Source organism: Myotis brandtii, unplaced genomic scaffold, assembly GCF_000412655.1.
Source record: "Myotis brandtii unplaced genomic scaffold, ASM41265v1 scaffold250, whole genome shotgun sequence".
NCBI classification, from domain to species: domain Eukaryota; kingdom Metazoa; phylum Chordata; class Mammalia; order Chiroptera; family Vespertilionidae; genus Myotis; species Myotis brandtii.
Genome location: NW_005359478.1, coordinates 174616 through 195425, shown reverse-complemented (window position 1 = coordinate 195425; position 20810 = coordinate 174616). Strand labels below are relative to the sequence as shown.

Genomic DNA, 20810 nt, shown 5'->3' with positions numbered 1-20810 from the left:
ATTTTATTCAGGTTTATTTAATTATTTGCTCCAAAAAGGTCCTGGCCAAATTTCTAATAATTGAATTAGTATATTAATTGTTGGTCATTAAATAATTCTTACAAAATGTGTGAAAACAGTCTCTTAAGCATTTGTCTACTTTAACTTCATTTAAAACATTTATTGAATGCTTTTATGTGCAAAGATACAATCTGAGCCACATTAATAACTTAATAGTTTCTTCCATTAAAGTTGCCATAGCCCATCACCAGCATACCACAATTTACTTTTTTCATGATAGATTATAATATTACCTAAGAATAAGAAAAGAATGTTATGTGGTAATGATACTAAGTTGAAAAGACAGATAATTATTAAGCATATTCCATCAAGTTACAAAAGGATATCAGGGGACATAAAAAGACAAAGAGGTAAAATAAGACAATGACAAATTGGATTAGGTTGACTAATTCTCATACAGTTATATCTATAATATATTATTAATTTTTACTTTGCAAAATTTTTCAAGATCTGCAAAATTAAAAAAGTAGAAGAGTCAAACTATATATTTACATTGATCATGACACACTTATTTCTACTGGTTTTAGCAGGTAAAATCGAAGAGAAAGTGTTTCATCTTTCTTGACTTGTTATATAATGAAGAGATCCTCTAGATTTCTGGGTAAGAGGGATAACTAGCAATCCCACAATGATTTCCGCTATTTCTTGCCATTCGAATATATCCTTGTTCACCGAAGTGGAGGCCCCAGCTTTAGAAAAAGAAATAACACAAAATTACAAATGAATGCCACATTATCAATATTTTATCTCTTAGATTGTGTTTCTCATAAAGCAACTCTATATAAAAAGCTGTAGGCCCTGGCTAGGTAGCTCAGTTGGTTAGAGCATTGTCCCAACACACCAAGGTTGTGGGATTGATCCCTGGCCAGGGCACATACAAGAATCAACTAATGAATGCATAAATAAGTAGAACAACAAACCGATGTTTCTTTCTTTCTCTCCCTCTCCCTTCCTCTCTCTCAAATCAATAAATAAAATTGTTTCAAAAAATAAAAAGCTATGAAACAAAATTAGAACAAAATAATATAATAATTTCCCAAGGACCTTTAGGCAATTTTCAAAGGAAGTTTAGAAGGCTTTAGTGCTTTTCCGGGGGGGGGGGGGGGGGAAAAAGGAGGTTTTTTTGAGTACGTGAAACACAGAGTTTATTCTTGTATTATTACTTATTAATTATTGTATTATTTTCCATATGAACAATTGTAAACCTACTCTTGCCTCACCCTGTTTTGATGAATACTTAATATGTAAAGAAAACACTGAAAGGTCCATTCCAAACCTTTAATCCTCCTACTTTGTAACTATGCCTTATGCAGGGAATGAGTGTTATTATTCTTTTGAAGGCCTCACCACTGAATGTTTTTGCATAATAGGATCATAAGTGATCATTTTCTATCAAACTTAAATTCCTTTAGGGAATGTCAATTAAATATTTTTGAGAGACTACTGTAGAAAAGGCATAGGGCAGGGAATTCTAAAGTAAGCAATAAAAAGTGCAGCTCTCCATCTCCTTTCCTCTCTCTGAAATCAATAAAAACATATTTAACAATAAATAAAATCAATTAAAAGCATGTCCTCAAATGAGGATTAAAAAAAAGAAGGAGAAAGAAATGCAGCAGAGAGTTTATAAAGCAGAGAAGTCTTTCACATTTCTGTGCCATGGCATAGGCTTTTCGGGTCATTGGGGAACTTATTTTCCTCCTCCGATACAGGAGCAATTCCTCCTCTGAAAACTTAGTACAAGTAGTGCCTTCTCTGTGGAGGCAATTAGGAATCTCTTCCTCTATGGTCCCATAATCATTGAGACATATGTCATTATACCATGTGTTATATTTTATTATTTAAAAATATATCTAATTCCCCATTATCAGGAAAGGATAATTTCTTATTAACTTTTGTATCTCCACAGCCTAGATAATGCTTGTCATGTTATAGATGCCTAGTAAATGCTTATTGAACAAATAAATACTGAAAAGAGGTTTTAGATTTAAACACTAAAAGAAATATATAATCTTTAAGAAGAACAGTTTCAATGGAGAAGGGAATTTAGAATACTTAGTATTAAAGGTAAATACTATATGGAGTCAACAAGATATAAGTAAAAATATTGCTTATTTTAAATGAGCTATCATTTGCCCTAGTGTCTATCAGCTTCAGGATAATTTGAGAAATGTTTTTCCCTTTGATATTTCTTAAACATGATCTAAATTTGAATATGTGTAATCTATGGAAATTCTCTGTATTGTTGATGGGATCTTGCACCTGTGCTGTTGTAACCAATGTCTATATGAAAACATTACTTTTCTATGACAGAATGGTGCAGATGTGAATGCCAAGGATATGCTGAAGATGACAGCTTTGCATTGGGCCACAGAATACCACCATCGAGATGTTGTAGAGCTGCTTATCAAATATGGAGCTGATGTCCATGCTTTCAGCAAGTTTGATAAATCTGCCTTTGACATAGCCCTGGAGAAGAACAATGCTGAGATTCTGGTAATTCTTCAGGTCTGTTTTTTGTTTTGTTTTTAATTCCCAGAATATACTTGAATTGAAGTTAAGGATTTATTACGGGATCTGAATCAAAACAGATTTTCCCTATCTTATCAAAGAAGTACTTCTAATATGCCTTAGTCTTGTGTTTCTATAAAGCATTGAATTATTCATGGTGATCAAATAACAATGTTGGTGTTCATTACAAAAACAAGACTTATTTGGCTTTAAAATAATTTTTTTTCCTCCATGAAAATTTCTCTTTCTATTTAAACTTGATTTGGGACTATATTAAAAGCCTCTTTATGGTTTTTTTGTTTTGTTTTAAATATATTATTGATTATTTCAGAGAGGAAGGGAGAGGGAGAGAAAGAAACATCAATGATGAGAGAGAATCATTGATTGGCTGCCTCCTGCACACCCCTTACTGGGGACCGAGCCGGCAACCAGGGTATGTGCCCTTGACAGGAATCGAACCCGGGACCCTTCAGTCCGCAGGCCGACACTCTATCCACTGAGCCAAATTGAGGGCTTTATGTTTTCTGAATGTACATCAAATGATGTGAAACAGTACATAGTTCTAAAACCTATGGAGTCATCTCAGAATTAAAAGTTAGCTGCCCGACCAGGGTGGTTCAGTTGGTTGAGCATCATCCTGTGCACCAAAAGGTTGACAGTCTGATTCCTGGTAAAGATAAATATTTGAATATATGAATAGGAACTATAACTGTGTATAATTCAAAATAACTAGAATCAGAAGTGTAAGACAACAAGTGCCAGAAGTTGAGGCTGACCAGGCAGGTAGGGACCACAGCATAGACAACTTGTCTTTACTAGGGAATATTAATTTTACACTGAATGGTACTAAGTAGAAGAGTTATAAGTTCAGACTCATATTTTTAGATAGACCAGTTTGGAAGCAGTATGAAAGATGGATTTGAGATTAAAATTAGAAGGCTACAGGACTAGTCCAGGTAAGAAATGTCTGACCTGGAGCAATAAAAGAAGAAATGGAGAGGAAACAGAAGCAAGGCCAGATATGAAGAAAAATTAATTTGACTTGTTGCTTGATTGGATCTGGAGGGGTCCAAATCCATAGTATCTAATTGGGTGGGGTGACTGTGTTGTGTGTTATTGTCATTTAATGAGATGGGAAGCTCTAGGGAAGGACAGTATGGTAGAGAGGGTAACGAATTCCTTGGATATATTGAGTTTGGAGAAACTAAGATACACAGAAGTGAATATATCCCAATAAATAAGTTTGAAGTTCAGGGCAGAGGTCAGAGTTAGAGTTAGAGATTTGAAAGTATCTATAATAATAAAAGTGTAATATGCTAATTAGACCGGATGTCCTTCCGGACTTCCTTCTGGACGACCTTCCAGACAAAGCTGGGGCTGTGAGGGAAGCCCAGGTCCCTGGTACCAGAGGGAAGCCGGTGCTGGCAGCTGGGGCAAGGAAGGCCTACTCTTGCACGAATTTCATGCATCGGGCCTCTAGTATAGTATATAGCTAAAAATCCTAAGAATGGAAGGATGTTACCCAAGAAAAATATAGAATAAGAAGAGTAATGGGCAAAGGATAGAGCCCTGGAGGAAAGACCAACATTTGTGAGCTAAGCAGAGGAGTAGGTATTCTTAAAGGAGATCAAGAAGGAATGATCAGAAAAGTATTATAGAAGATCAGCCATGAAGACAAAGTGCTGAAGGCACAATAGGAAGTGAAGAAATGGGGGCACTGAGTTACTTAGAATGTCACTTTATAAGATGTTATCATTGTCAATATCATGATCATCACCATAATCACAAGAAAGCATTTGTTGAGGCTCCCTCCAATTCCTGATTTTAATTAAATATACATTAAAGTACAAATATATTACCTGTTTTTCACAAGCCAGTAGTCTTTCCCATTATAGTTACCGTAGCCAACCACTAATACAGCATGATTCACATTTAGAGTACAGGCTTTGTCATAGTAGACACCTGAGAATAAAATGGGTGGAGATAGAAAAAGAGTGAATGGTATGTGATAATGAAGGACATTTGAAAATGCTCTTACTTTTACTAGACTGTTTTGCATATATGGCTAAGGTTAATTAAAATTTTAGGAACATATACTGTAATTTTTAAACTATTTATATTTCTTAATTCTTTGCCATCAATGCTGTGTTTGTCAGTTTTTTTTGTCAAGTTTCCTAAGAAGTTTTCTTTGATAAAACTGTCACCCTTTTCTAATTATTTTTAACTTATATACAGTTATTGTATTTCTTTTTTTTTTTTTATGAGAGAGAGAGAGAGATTGCTTTGTTGTTCCAGCTACCTATGCATTCACTGGTGCTTCTTATATGTGCCCTGACCAGGGAATGGGACCCTCCACCGTGTCCTATCCAGATGACCCTCTAACCAAAGAGCTAGCCAGCCAGGGCCTCCTGAATTTCTTTGTGTAAATATTCCTAAATTGTTTCTTCCATACATTTTCATTCCTTAGTAGATTAAATGATTTTGTTAAAATTTTTTGTTACTCTTCCCCTGAGGATATTTTTTCCATTGCTTTTCAGAGAGAGTAGAAGGGAAGGAGGAAGGGGGAGAGAAAGAAACATTGATGTGAGAGAGACACATCGACTGGTTACCTCCCATATGTACTCCGACGGGGGGCAGGGAGTGAACCTGCAACCCAGGTACATGCCCTTGACTGGGAATCAAACCAACAACCCTGAGGTATGTGGGGGCCAACACTCTAACCACTGAGCATACCAGCCAGGGCTAGATTAAATTATTTTTAAGGTGAGGTTTAGAAAAAATATTATAGCCTTCTACCCATCAGTGGGTGCCCTTCTTTTTAACTACATACTGCTATGCTGCACCTATAGTCCACAGTGGCTACAGTGGTTAGGAGCACAGGTGCTGGAGTCAAGTAGCACAGTTTCTAATCCCAGTTAACCATTTTCAGAATGTGTGACTTTAGGCAAGTTAACCTAAGACTTAAGTTTTTCATCTGTAAAATAGGGTTATTGTGAGGATTAAATGAGATAATGCATAGAAAGAATTCATCATGGTACTTGGCATATAGTGTTAGTAAACTTTGGTAAGTGTTACTTTACTAGTTAGAACTGGGTATAAAATGTGTATATGAAATGGAGGGTTCTGTTTATCCTACTCAAAACTTTCAGAGGTGGATAATATTCTTTCTAATAGTGCAAAGGCAGAATATAACAAGAGGATACTATATCTGAGTTTTTACCACTTCTGTAGAGGAAGAAAGAAGGATGACTCGCATCTATAGCAACAGACACAGGTCCTTTATTGGCCACAGCTTCTTTCAAGGCCTCTTCACTACCAAAAGGAAGTTCAACATACTTTGAACATGTGGCAGCTCGATTTTTTACATCATAGTGGCACTTTCCATCCTGGAAAAAAAAAGTATAAATGAGATAAAGAAGTATACTTCACTTTCTTTCATAAATCACCAATATCCTAAGTTTGGACTTCAAATATCTTTTCTTTCCTCATTTAGCCTTTTCAAGTATCTAAGGTGCCTTCCTGTTTTTGAAGAAAGAAAATCAAACCTTCCAAAGCCCAGTTCCATGTTTCATCAATAGCAGAGGATATATAGAATTATTCTATTGTTTTACATTATGCACATCTTCATATGTGCATAAGTTGCCAGGATAATGTCCCTCACACTCTAAGGTGGATTGTAGGAGTGTACAACATAAAGATCATAAACTCTAGACTAGAGCTTTAAAATCTTTTTGGTAATATAATGCCTACAAGATGATCTGCAGTTTAAATAATGGTTTATAACAACCATGTAATATGGAAAACAGTATATTTCATGTGGGAAAGGGGGGGTTACCGATTCATGTTTGTTTATACAACTATGCTTTTTAAGTGCTTAGTAGAAAAAGAACTTGAAAGAAATAAACCAAAATAATAGTAGATAAGGTAGGAGGTTTTGGAGTGACTTTATCTTTTCTAAATTTTCTGCAATATAGATGGATATATTACTTATATTGTTTAATAAAATATATTATGAACTCACAAGGAGGAGGAAGAGAGCATTACTTAGTTTTTTAGTAGCTAGCTGCTAGAAGAATGATGTGGTTGATGATCTGAGATAAGAGTAATCATGGGAGGCTACAGGACAAAGAGATTAAATACCAGGCAGATATTTAGAAAGAATTTTAAGGAAGGTTTGCTGAAATTCCACTTCTAAGCATGAATTGTATTTGCTTGTCTAAAACCAATATGCCACTGATAAATTAAGAAGGCTCCTGCATAAGAAAGAGAACTCTTGAGAATTTAGAATTCCTAATCAGGATTCTTATACGCATAACACTGTTTCTCAAATAATTGGCTTGGTGGTGAGTTTAGTACAGTCAGTCAAGGGATATAAGATCATGGGGCAGCCCAAAATATTTCCTTGTGACACACCATGGCTTTATAGGGATAGGAAACTTCTGAATCGATGCCATTGTTGTCAATGATATATTGGAAAGCCTCTGTCATGAATCCACCATTGCAGCCTTTATTGCTGTATTTTCCAGTTGAGCAATCCACCAGGTTCTGGGCACTCAGAGACACCAGCTTTCCTGTCTTCAGCTTCAGCTGTGCTTCCAGGGCCCCCACAGCACTGAAAGCCCAACAGGAACCACAAGAACCCTGAAACAGAGACAGAGTCATATAGGCAATCATAGAAAGTTAGTAACACCCAAATTGGGCAACACCCAACATGTCAGCCCTGTCCATAGTTCTCAGAAGAGCTCCCCCACTATCATTTCCTCTTCTCCTTGGACCAGTGATTTTCAACTGGTAGGCCGTAACACACCGGTGTGCTGCAAGAATTTTTAAAACATACAAGGAAACTGACTTCTTTTCCCTTAGATTGTCAAATAAAAAAGTGACAACAGCTGCCCTGGCCGATGTGGCTCAGTTGGTTGAGCATTGTCCCAGGCACCTAGAAGTCACAGGTTCCATTCCCTGTCAGGGCACATGCCTGGGTTTCAGGACTTGAGCCCCAGTAGGGGGGCATTTGGTAGGCAGCCAATTGATGTTTTTCTCTCATCATGTTTCTCTGTCTTTCTCTCTCTCTCTCTCCTCCTCCTCCCCCTTCCTTTATAAAATCAATAAAAACATATTTTTCAAAAATGACAACACAATAGCTATCCAGTATGAATGAATCAAAATTATACCTATTTTTTGTGTCAGATAGGCCAAAAAATTTTTGTTGTTGTTGTGACACAGAGTTTAGTAATTTGTTTATTTGTGCCATAAGATGAAAAAGGTTGACAATCATTGTCTTAGACAATGGGAATGAAGGCTACACCCCTGCTCATTCTCTGGGCAAGGTTCAGCCTTGATAAAGATTTGCAAATGGCTGAGCTCAAAGCATAATTGCCATATTCAAACATATTAAGAAACAGTACTTATTAAGCTATTTTCACCCATAAATAAAGGAAATAGTTTCCTACAATAAAATGATTTGAAAGGAGCTGGGGTGATTCCCTTGATCTAAAATGCCCTTTCTCCTGCCAAATGATGCCATGCCTGAAACATAAGGTCAAAAATTTATTTTAGCTTCTGAATTTTTAAATCCAAAGATATTTTACAAACAGAAAAACAAAAGGTATAGAGGGTCCAGAGCCCAATCATAATTGCTCTCACTCTCTTCTCTTCTCATCCCACCTTGCTCTCTACCCAAAGAAAGCACACTGAATTTGCTTTGGGTTAAAGCAAAATCACCTATTAAAATGCAAGCACCCAGGGAAAGAAGTTCATTACATTATTTATAGTCAACACCTAAATAAGTAGTTTATCAGATCTTCCCAAACTTTTATTTTAGATAATCTCCATTAAGAAACCCAAAACTAGTTGAAAGAAAAATAACTAGGTGGAAAAAGAGATGAACAGTAGCATTCACTCATTAATTTTTACATTCTTTATGGGTCACAAGCCGGGGCAGGTGCTTAGAATATTCTGATTCTTCCTTACCTAGATCTCTAAGGTGATATATGTGTTTTACTCTTATTTAGCCCTAATTTAGGATTTTTGTAGCTTTTTTTTTACAAGCAAAATAAAAGAAATATAAAAACATAGAAACAAAAATTTAAAGCTGTATTTCTTATTCTAACAATGCAAGCCTAATCGAATCAATTGTGTGATTTACTCTGAGCTCTAACTCCTTCCTCTCCTTCCAACCTGAATTTCATAAGTGAGATGGAGGGAGATATTCTCTCACACAAAATATTGTTTCTCAAGCAGTTAGCGTGGTGGAGGGTCCAGTGCAGTCGATGGATAGCATGAGCACTGAAAGTCTGTCTTGACCTATTTGCTTAGTTCACAGTTTTTGTATAATGTGGCATTAACCGTTAGTGAGGAATACAAATAAAGTATGGTATGTGGTCCTTGCTCTCAAGAAGCTCACAATTTAGTTGAGAAGACAGAATAATAAAAATAATTAGAAAGTACATAAGGGAGATGCACTGCCAAATTATGTAGCTAGACTAAGTATTTACAGAAGAGAGAACTCTACCTGGGGTACAGAGGCCTGGCATGATGGTACTCACCTGGTATTTCACTTCGGTAACACAACCCTTGTCTCTCCAGTCCATAGAATCAGGTAATTTTTGGTTAGGGTTTGACTTGTAAGTGACATTTCTCTGCCATTGGCTGGGAACTCTTAGGGAACTCATCAATAACATTACTTCTTCACTGGTCTACAAGGCAAAAAATATATATATATCCTTTCATTTATATCCTGCTTTTCAATATCCTAGTAACTATAACTCTGAATATACACTGAGTGGCCAGATTATTATGACCGGCCAGATTATTATGACCATCCCCATCAGTACAATGAAGTGAATTAGTTATGCAAATAATAATAATAATAAAACCTTGAGAGTATTTGCTTAGGATGTTTTCAATATTCAGTATTTTTGGAAGTGTCAATGAAGTACTGATGGGGTGGTCATAATAATCTGGCCACTCCGTGTATTTGACATCTGAGAAAAAACAAGTGGTAGTTGTGACCATCATAGATACTGTTAACTACCTCGTGGGTGAATTATCTGGGTCTCTTTTTTACTCTTACATTTTGCATTAGTATCCCAGTTAGACAGTGGGAAGGAGAAGAAGAAAATTATAAAAACTAGAAGTTACAAGGAGATAGATTTTTGGTTCAAAGCAAGGCATAATTCTATAAAAGAGCTGTCTAAAAAGTGAACTGAACTGGTCTTTCTTGTGAGAAAGCATTACAAAGGAGAGTCCAACATTTAAGTGGGAATTTAATCTACCTAGGATGTTCCCTTCCTAGGGGTACGGTGATTCCAAGGAGCAAGATCTCAAATGATCCTATGATTCTTAATTTTGGCCACAGTGGTGCAGTTTTGCAGGGTAGTTCAGAATCTAAAATGGGAGATTTTTTGTGTGATATTAAGTGCCTGCATTCCCCAATTAAGAAAGCAGGTGGACCATACTAAATTGTCAATTTAGACTTACATGAGTATGGTAACTACAAGATTGTGAGTAGTCTTACCAGGCTTTAAAAAATTGGGCAATGCTTTCTAAAATTAATAAAAACAAAAAACAATAGTAGTCTATGAGTTTAAAATAAAGAAGGGATTTGTTAAGGAAAGTGGTCACAGTAGGACTAAAGGAATCTGTACAAATTCTTGTCTTTAAATTCTGCATTTTTCTAATTTTGTACATGTAGATAATTGGCCTTTGTCATTTACTTTCAATTTGCTTTTGAAAGACAGAAATCATGCTTACCAAGAGATAAGAGTAGGATTATCTGTGGTTTACCTACCATGTCTGCCAGGTGGTTCATGCCTAGATCATATGAATGCATTCCCATTGAATGCTCCAGGTTGTGAAGCATCACAAATTTCAGATTCTTTTCCCAGATGAAACGTCGTGTTACTTCCTCATTCTAATATGTTAGGAAAAAGAACATAGTTGTACTGAATCCTGCACAAGTAAGTGTTCAGTAATGAAAATAAACATATTATGAAGCATTCTACCAAATGCGGATCTGCAAGGGGGCATCTAAATAAATGAATATATTCGATATAACGGGTAAAACTGTATATTAATCTTAATTCTTGCTCTTAATTGCTTGATGTGATTAATATTATTTTATGATATATAATGAACTTCTTCAATCTGCTAAAGAGTTTTTTTTTGTTGTTGTTTTTTTGTTTTTTTTACAAAGTGCTATTGGTTGAAGTATATCCTTTGTAGGTAGTAAATTCACGAAATCTTTACAGGTTTAAAAAAATTTTTTTTGCCCTCAATCTTGAAAGATAGTTTAACTGATTATATATTTCTAGCTATTTTTCTTTTCTTTCTAGCTATGTTTCTTTAGTGATTTGAAGCTATTTCTCCATTTTCTTCTGGTATTTATTATTCTAAACCACTAGAATAGAAAAAACGGAATAAAGAAAAATAAATATAATGAAGTATAGGAAAGGAAACAAGAAATGAACTTATTGAGGTAAGTAAAGTAGGATAATTAAATAAATTAAGGTAAGATACCAATGGAAAGTCATTTTTATTTCTCCTTAGGGAGTGAAATCATTAAAAAGAGAGATAGCTTTAATTTAACCAGAAAGTGGTGCCATCTGCACATCTAACTCTAGTGGACTTTGAAATTAGAGTGAGGGTGAAGTTCATCGTTCCAAGAAAACAACTCAGAGTGCACGTTCTACTCAAAGTATCTTTTTATACAAAAATGGTACATCAAATAAGTAATTGCATGTTTGCCTACAAACTCATTAGTATTATATACAGAGTGTCCCACAAAATGTATATATACAATGTCTGTAGATTCTACTACATTTTGAAAATGAAATGTATTTTAATAAATACTGCCTTTATAATTATTCAAAGTATGTATACCTTTTTGGGGGACACCCTGTAGTTACAGGACTTAGTTATTTGGAGCACTAGGGTTAAGGACTTAAAATCAAAATCAATAAGTATGTTTTGAAATAAAAACAAGAGTACAAAGTGGGAAGTGAGAGTCAAGAAACAACATCTGGCATTCCATCTGCCAGGGGCGGAAATCAGGGTCTTTTATTTCCCAAACATGTACTCTTTCCTCATGGCCTGGGACCTTCACTCTAGTTATCCACTTTGCTTGCTCCCTGGCTTCTATCCATTCTCTGCTCAAATGTCACCTTATACCAACCAGTATGTGAGGCCTTCCCTGACTGTCCTATAGAATAATCATTCCCAGCCTCCCCCAGCCATCACCCAGGGCCCTTCCTACCCTCCATGCCTCGCTTTGTTTTTCTCTACTTCACTTATCACCATTTAACATACTATATACCTGCTTATTTATTGACTTATTTCCTGTCTCTCCTACTAGGGTATAAGCTCTATAAAAACAGGAACTTTGTTTGTTTTTTTTGTTTCCTGCTGTACCAAGAGCAGAATCTGGCAAGAAATGTGAACGGAACATTTATTGAAAACACTGCTTGTAAGAATATAATTTGAGAGGGATAAAGCACAGAGCACTCGAATAAAAGCCGATCGCTCAAGTGGCAATCCCGTCTACCTCTTCCGTGTATTGCTTGCCATAGGTTTTCTTCCAGAGATCCCAGTGGTGATCCAGTGTGGGGTCTTTGTGCGGCTGTGCCGTGGCAGAGGAGCACCCCAGGAGAACCAGGAGCAGCCATTTCATCCTGTGAAAGGAAAGGTCACATTGGAAGAGTAGCTGTTAGCTGCATCTATTGTGACCATATCTTTCATAACAAAAAATAGCAATGCAAAGTCTGTCAAAGGGACAGAATACTACAAATCAGAATTACACAGGAAAAGTTTGGGAGGATATGCAGGGTGGGGCAAAGTAGGTTTACAGTTGTTCGTATGAAAATAATACAATAATTAAGTAATAAATAATAATACAAGAATAAACTCGTGTACAGAGTTTATTCTTGTAATAAACACTGTTTCATGTACAAAATTTATTTTTGTGCTATTTTTATGAATTATTGTATTATTTTCCATACAAACAACTGTAAACCTACTTTTGCCCCACCCTGTATAGTCACAGGGAATAACTGCAGATTCATGTCAGAAATACTACTACTAATGCTTATTAGCTCTTTAAAAAGTGATTTTCAGAAATTTCCTGGTATTTAGTAAACCAAACTCACTTTCAGGGTTGGCATTGTTGCAGGAAGCAGGGACTTTCCAGGATTTGCCAACAAATCTAATCAAGGGAAATCCTCTTTCCTTATTAATGGGAAGGCAAACCTCAGAAAAATCATTTATTCTCAGAATTTTTGAATGCGTGAGTTCTTCTTAACTGGCCGATATAAATATTCACAACATTTAGAGGTGGTTAAAAGACAACTCCCAAGTATTCTTTTCACATCCAAAGGTCATTTTATTGAGTTAATTTTTTAAACTTTCCCCCCAGCAATCAAAATATTGATTTCAAAGGAAGCAATTAACTTCTTTTGAAAACACCACTTATCTATTTAATACAAAAACATTTTAACAGAAATTCAGTGACTAACCCTTTCTCAAACTGGATTGTCCTTTTAATTCCATTTCTTTTTAATTCAAAATAACTGGAAGTGTAACCATGTAAATCTTCAAATTATACGCCAAAGAAAACTACATTTCAGCCTCAGGCTTAGATGTCCAGCACACATTTAACTTTTCAAAAATAAGTTCCTTTTAGTCCAAAAGCAAAGAGGCAAATTGAGCCATTTGATTTTTTAGTTTACTTCCTGAAACCAAAGATTTAAAACCTGGCAGGCAGAGCAAGCTGAAAACACAAAGAGTTTAAAGACCAAATGCGAGAAAACAAAACCCAGACAGTACATACATATTGGAACCAGCAGGTGCTCCCATATTAAGAATGCTTGAAGGTGGTCTCTCTCCAAAGATTTCAAAGGCAGCGAAGAGACTTCAGCTAAATTTGACTTTAAAAAGAAATTGGAACTTGTCACATGAGTTATCCACGAAGAGGAAGTGAACTTTCATTTCAGTTTCATTTAAAATCTTCGAGGTCAGCTGCCTCCAGCCCTATCTCTATGGTTTTGGAGACAAAGTGGGTACACTAGGCATCAAAAGAGCCCCCAATACAGGAGATCAGTAGAACCTACTCAGTAAAATAAGAGCAATACAAGTTCACCCTTTAATCCTTCATCATTTTGGTAATTCACTTTACCTAAGATCACCAATTTTCCGATTGGTTTCTCTCTCACATTGATGTTTTTCTCTCTCTCTTTCCCTTCCCCTCTCTCTAAAAAATAAATGTTTTAAAAAAATGTAAAGAGAGAGAGAGAGAAATAATGGTAGAGATGAGCAGCGGCAGCAGCAGATTTTCTGGCCATCTGGTCCCGTGTTAACTGTATGTGATAGATCCTCCCTTCCCCCAAGTGGTGGGCGGAGTATGACCTGACCTGCAGCCCAGAAATACCTGAGTGACTGACTAACCATACCTGCAGCTCGAAATACCTGAGTGACTAACCATGTACCTTATATGGACTATACATTGAACCACCAATCAACCCCTGCCAAATACCCTAAGCCAGTGGTCGGCAAACTGCGGCTCGCGAGACACATGCGGCTCTTTGGCCCCTTGAGGGTGGCTCTTCCACAAAATACCGAGGTATTTTGTGGAAGAGCCACCCTCAAGGGGCCAAAGAGCCACATGTGGCTCACGAGCCGCAGTTTGCCGACCACTGCCCTAAGCCCTTGTTCCTATATGGACCATACGTTAAGCCATCAATCAGTGTGCGCCGAGTACACTAAGCCCCCATTCCTTCCCATTCCTCCCCTCAAAAGGCGTGCTCACCTCTGCACGGGTTGCTGCTCTCCCATTGCGAAACAGCCCGGCAGGTCTTTTTCCCCTAATAAAGCCTATAATCCTACTTTTCGGCTCCCGACTGGTCTCTCAATATGAGTTGTAGTATTCATGTCAACTGTGTTTTCGTTCAGTAGCATCCTAGGTTGAGCATCTCTGTCTCTGTGGTTTAAGTAATGTTCCTGGTTACTTGATCTCCAAGCCTGACTGGCTTTTTGACTTTCCCAGAGATTTTGTGAGCTCCCTAATGTTTTTTTTAAATATATTTTTTATTGATTTCAGAGAGTAAGGGAGAGGGAGAGATAGAAACATCAGTGATGAGAGAGAAATCATTGTTCAGCTGTCTTCTGCTCCTTAGTATTTGTCCAAAAGTTAAAAACGTATGTCCAGGTTAGACATGCGTCTGTGCTATGCGACGGGGCAGTGAGGCGAGATGTCTGGCCTTTAGCCCTTCATCCTTGGCTAAGGAAATGACTAACTAGTATAGTATTGTCTTCAAACAAGAGCAAGCCCATGATGATGTCACTTAGTGGCCTGGGGGACAAACAAGAAAGAAAACTCTGAGACAGTGGTCATAGGGTCCCTGGATGACCTGGTGAAAGTCTGGAAGGACATCAGCTGAGCATGGTGTCTGTGGACATCAGCCACACGCTGTCCATCGGTGCATGCAATTCTCTCGATGCCCACATTTGTCTCTGGGACTTGGAGTATGGCAAACTGATAAAGTTCATAGATGCAGGAGGGGTGGATGCCTGGACTTTGGCGTTTTCTCCTAATTCCCAGTATCTGGCCACAGGAACTCATGTGGGGAAAGTGAACATTTTTTAAGTGGAAAGTGGGAAAAAGGAATATTCTTTGGACAATTCATTCTTAGCATTGCCTATAGTCCTGATGGGAGGTATCTGGCTGGTGGAGCCATAGACGGGATCATTAATATTTTTGATATTGCAACCGGGATACTGCTGCACATGCTGGAAGGCCATGCCATCCATGCCCATTCGCCCCGTGACCTTTCCCCCAGATTCCAAGCTCCTCATCACTGCTTCAGATGATGGCTACAACAAGATCTACGATGTACAACACCCCAACTTAGCTGGCACTCTGAGTGGCCCCGTGTCCTGGGTGCTGAATGTGGCGTTCTATCCTGACAACACTCACTTTTTTTCCAGTTCATCTGACAAGAGTGTGAAAGTCTAGGACATTGGAACGAAGACTTGTGTTCACACCTTCTTCGACCACCAGGATCAGGTCTGGGGAGTAAAATACAATGGAAATGGCTCAAAAATTGCGTCCATTGGAGATGATCAGGAAATTCACATCTATGATTGCCCGATTTAAACGTCAGTCTTCCACGCTAATGCTGCAGAGAGAATGTACAGATTGAACATAACATTCCTTATCCTTCTAGCTTGTTTAAAAGATACAGCATTTATTATAGCTGACACTTAAATTGTGTAGATATGACATAAATATTTTCATGTTTTATTGGGGGGGGGGACTTATGTCCACACAAAAATCTGCACTCAGATGTTTATAGCAGATTTATTCATATTTGCCAAAACTTGGAAGCCCTCAAGATGTCCTTCAGTGGGTGAATGGATAAATAAACTGTGGTACATCCAGACAATGGAATATTATTTGGCACTAAAAAGAAATCAGCTGTCTGCCAAAACCGGTTTGGCTCAGTGGATGGAGCGTCAGCCTGCGGACTGAAGGGTCCCGGGTTCGATTCCGGTCAAGGGCATGTACCTGGGTTGCGGGCACATCCCCGGTAGGAGATGTGCAGGAGGCAGCTGATCGATGTTTCTCTCTCATCAATGTTTCTAACTCTCTATCTCTCTCCCTTCCTCTCTGTAAAAAATCAATAAAATATATTTAAAAAAAAAAAAAAAGAAATCAGCTGTCAAACCAGGAAAAGACATGGAGGAACCTTAAATTCACATTACTAAATGAAAGAAGCCAATCTAAAAAGGCTATATACTATACAAGTCCAAAACAAGGCAAAACTATGGAGACACTAAAAAAATCAGGTTGGCAGGAGTTAGGGGAAGGAGGGATGAATAGGCAGAGCACAAAAGATTTTTAGGGCAGTGAAACTACTTTGTATGATACTATAATGGTAGATACATATCATTATACATCTGTCCAAACACTTGGAATGTACAACACCGAGAGTGAATCCTAATGTAAATTATGGTCGTTGGGTGATTATGATGTGTCAGTGTAGGTTCATCCTTTGTAACAAATGTGCCACTCTGATGGGGAATGTTGATAATGGGGGAGGCTATGCTTGTGTGGAGGCAGATGGTATATGGGAAATCTCTTTACCTTCTCAATTTTGCTGTGAACCTAAAACTGTTCTAAAGAAATAAAATCAAATTTTTAAAAAACATATCACCCTATACTTTACAGCTTCATCTTCACTATTGCTATAGTCTGAGGGTTGGACGTTCCACCCTCCCCCATTCAGATTTTGAAACCTAATCTCCATTGTGAAGGTATTTGGATGTGGGGCCTTATTAGGAGATTAGGTTTCCAGGGTGGAGCCCTCATGAATGGGATTATTGCCCTTATAAAAGAGGCCCCCTTAGCCCTTCTACAAAAAGACAGCCATCTATGAACCAGGAAGGGGTTCACACCAGGAACTGAATCTGCCAGAGTCATGATCTTGGACTTCCCAACTTCCAGAACTATGAAAAGTAAATTTCTGTTGTTTATAAACCACCCAGTTTATGTTATTTTGTTATAGCAGCCCAAACAGACTATGCCATCTATACTCACACATAAACCTTATACTCAAAGCAACTAGTTTTCATGTTTCCAGAACATCCACACTTATCCCCTGCACTTTTTCACTCACTTTATAATTTTAACAGTCCCAGCTAACAAATTTTGGACACCGATTATATGTCAATGAATGTGTATTATTATTAAAATTTTACAACACTATGAGGTAGGTACAATTCTTATCCTCATTTTATACAAGGGAAATTAAAGTTCTAAGAGACTATATAACTTGTTCAAGAGGACAGAACTGGTTGCTGACCTGGGATTGAACCCAGTGTTAAAAGTAGTGTTTTCCCACTGTCTGGAAATTCCTTCCCTTCTCTGCCTCTTGAAATCCTGTTCAAGCTTCATAGCCCATCTCAGAAAGACACTTTTTTCAAAAAACCTTTTTAAAATCTCCAACCAGATGTCTTTTTTTCAGCCTCTGCATTGCTTTGAGGCACTCTTGTGGCAGATCAGAGATTCTGGGGAGAGAGAAATCATACCCTTAATTTTCTACCTAATATTAAAATTATTTATTTCTTTGCCATATAAGTCTACCCGCTAACTCATCTTTGTATCCTCCACAGTATATAGTGCAATGATAAAGTAGACACTCAATAAATATTTGCTGACAGCGTTTAAATTATTTCAACAGCCTTCATTCCAGTCTATCTTGAAATCTCATCCTGTATATCATTGCCAAATTGTACACCTAAGGCATATTACTATCATGCTGTTTCCTAGAAATGCTTTCTGTTGCATTCCCCATAATCTGACGCATCCTTGATCACTGTACTCAATTTAGAACAAATTTTAACTTTCAACCTCTACTGTAATCACGCTGGTCTTATGGGGCTCTGACATTGCGCTAACTCCCTTCCATCACAGATTAGGAAATATTTGAATAATATGGGAAAGGGAAATGAAAGCAGAATAAGGAAGGCTAACGCCTTCTCCGGGTTTTGAAATCATCATCTGTTAGCTTCATGCACCCTAAAAGTGAGCTGCTTCTATTCTCTCCAAGGAACTATCTTATTTAGTTTTAAAGAAAAGGGACTCTGAATTTTAGGATAATATTGATGCTAGTTTAATTCTCTGTTAATTTACCCAAGTGGTTAACTTTGTACTGGGAATTTAACTTAATTTTAATTGTGATGTGTCACAGTGAGGGCCTCTTTGGGTTCATCTTGTTTTGGATTCTCTGACTTCCTGGACTTGTATGTCAATTTCCTTCACCAATTAGGGAAGTTTTCTGTCATTTTTTCAAATAGGTTTTCAATTTCTTGCTTTTTCTCGTCTCCTCCCAGCATCCCCATAATGCGCATGTTGGTACACTTAAAGTTGCGCCAGAAGCTCCTTTTTTTTCTTTTTATTGTTCTGACTGGGTGCTTTTTGCTTCCTTATATTCCAAATTGCTGATTTGATTCTGTTTCATCTACTCTACTGTGGATTCCCTGTAGATTATTCTTCATTTCAGTTAGTCTATTCTTCATTTCTGACTGGTTCTTTTTTATAATTTTCATGTCCATTTTTATGCTGTTGAAGTTCTCATTAAGTTCACTGAACATCCTTATAACCAGTCTTTTGAACTCTGCATCTAGTAGATTGCTTCGCTTCATTTTTTTTTTTTATCTTCACCCGAGGATATTTTTTCCATTGGTTTTTTTATAAGTAGTGGGAGAGAGGGAGGAGGGGGAGAGAGAGAGAAACATCGATGTGAGAGAGACACATCAATTAGTTGCCTCCTGCACGCACCCTACTGGAGCCGGAGATTGAACCTGCAAACAAGGTACATGCCCTCGATCAGGAATCAAACCCATGACCCTTTGGTCTATAGGCCAACACTCTAACCACTGAACAAAACTGGCCAGGGTAACTAGTGTCCATTTTGTTTATTTTTCTGGAGCTTTTCCTGTTCTTTCACTTGGGGCCTCTTTCTTTGTCTCCTCATTTTGGCAGTTTCCCTGTACTTGTTTCTATGTATCAGGTAGAGCTACTGTATCTCCCAGGCTTGATAGAGTAGGCTAATGCAGTAGGTGTCCTATAGGATCCAGTGGCACAGCTTCCCCATTCACCCAAGCTGGGTACTCGCGGTGTGCCCTCCATGTGGGTGAAAAGCCCTGGATGCCTAGTAATAACAATTGTAGGGTAGGACTTTGCCCCCAGGGTGACCATTCCTCCCCTAGCATATCACTAAAAATAAACACAACAACATATAGGAAGAGAGTCTATTTGTTGCCCACATGTCCATACAAAAGGAAATTCTGAAGAATGCTCTTTAGGCAGAAGGGGAAATATTCCAAATCAAAATAACAGAACTGCATAGATTTGCTTGGTGGGGAGTCTGATATCTCTCAAGTTTGTCTTTGGTCCTTTCAAAGCTCAGAAAAAATACATGCTAATTGCTAACCATGTTCTCTCCTGCCTACACATTTAAATATGCTATTCTTTGGGTCTGGAATGCCTTTTTCTAACACCCCATCTGCAAACACATACTCAAGCTTCAGAAAAGTTCAGGAGTCATTTTTCTGTGAAGGATCCTTCTTTGAAAAGAAGTAGAGTATGTGCAGTATTCATCACATGTCAACTTTCCTCCACTTCCTTGCATCTTCATTTTGTTCTTTACACCATTGCCAGAGGAATATTGCTAAAATACAGATCTGATCATGTCTCTCTCCTGCTCAAAAATGCCTTCTAAATGCCTGTGTATCTGTAAAATAATGCATATACTTCCTGGGACAAGGGAGGCATTCAAGGCCTTCCATGATTCTTCTCCAACCTATTTTTCTCACCTCAGCTCTATCATGTATGTCTTTGCATCCTATACTTGAGCCACCCCAGCCCTCACCATTCACACACACAATTCTCTCAGTGCCTTTGTTCACTGAGAACCTTTGGCCTGATATGCCTTCTCTCCTCCCACTCCACTCCCCATCTGTCTTCTCTGCCCATTCAGATCTTCCAAAGCTCTGTTCTCAATGAAACCTCATCTAAAGTCCCATTAAGAATGAATGACTCACCCTGACCGGTTTGGCTCAGTGGATAGAGCATCAGCCTGGGGACTGAAGGGTCCCGGGTTCGGTTCCGGTAGGGGGCATGTACCTTGGTTGCAGGCACATCCCCAGTGGGGTGTGTGTGGGAGGCAGCTGATTGGTGTTTCTCTCTCATCGATGTTTCTAACTCTCTATCCCTCTCCCTTCCTCTCTGTAAAAAATCAATAAAACATTAAAAAAAAAAAAAAGAATGAATGACTTGGTTGAAACGGCCCCAGTGAAATTGAAACGGCCCCGGTGAGGCTGAACCGGCCCCGGTGAGGTTGAGACGGCCCCGGTGAGGCTGAGACAGCCCCGGTGAGGTTGAGACGACCCCTGTGAGGCTGGGATGGCCCCTGTGAGGCTGGGACGGCCCCAGTGAGGTTGAAACAACCCCGGTGAGGTTGAGACAGCCCATGTGAGGTTGAGACGGCCCCTGTGAGGCTGGGACGGTCCCTGTGAGGCTGGGACAGACCCTGTGAGGTTGAAACGGCCCCTGTGAGGCTGGGACGGCCCCTGTGAGGCTGAGACAGCCCCTGTGAGGCTGAGATGGCCCCTGTGAGGCTGCGGTGGCCCCTGCGAGGCTGTGACGGCCCCTGGGAAGCTGAGAAAAATACCACATGATCTCACTCATT

At 38.3% G+C, this 20810-nt stretch overlaps 1 protein-coding gene and 1 pseudogene across 3 annotated transcripts; one reads left to right on the top strand and one right to left on the bottom strand.

Moving 5' to 3' along the window:
• Positions 1 to 145: 145 nt before the first annotated feature.
• On the bottom strand, positions 146 to 15607 carry CTSS (cathepsin S). 3 transcript variants are annotated; one of them, XM_005867362.2, is made up of 9 exons: positions 15533 to 15607; positions 13391 to 13487; positions 12110 to 12236; positions 10358 to 10480; positions 9114 to 9263; positions 6982 to 7209; positions 5789 to 5954; positions 4428 to 4530; positions 146 to 749 (listed from the first exon to the last, which is right to left on the bottom strand). In XM_005867362.2, the coding sequence occupies exons 2-9, from the start codon at positions 13414 to 13416 to the stop codon at positions 650 to 652; spliced, it is 1023 nt and encodes a 340-aa protein (XP_005867424.1). In that variant the 5' UTR covers positions 13417 to 13487; positions 15533 to 15607; the 3' UTR covers positions 146 to 649. The 3 variants fall into 3 exon arrangements, with proteins under 3 accessions (XP_005867424.1, XP_014396163.1, XP_005867423.1); XM_014540677.1 differs by lacking the exon at positions 15533 to 15607 and adding an exon at positions 14366 to 14384; XM_005867361.2 differs by lacking the exon at positions 15533 to 15607 and adding an exon at positions 13736 to 13805.
• Positions 14457 to 15728, top strand: LOC102260508 (annotated as a pseudogene).
• Positions 15729 to 20810: the final 5082 nt, after the last annotated feature.

Bases quoted from the DNA above. Each gene is read 5' to 3' on its own strand.
- CTSS (XM_005867362.2), bottom strand. From the start codon at position 13,416: ATGGGAGCACCTGCTGGTTCCAATAT. The intron at 9,264-10,357 runs GTAGGTAAACCA...TTTGCCTTGTAG, and splicing joins TGAACCACCTGGCAGACATG to ACCAGTGAAGAAGTAATGTT. The intron at 750-4,427 runs GTAATATATTTG...CTTTTTCTAAAG, and splicing joins TACTGGCTTGTGAAAAACAG to CTGGGGCCTCCACTTCGGTG.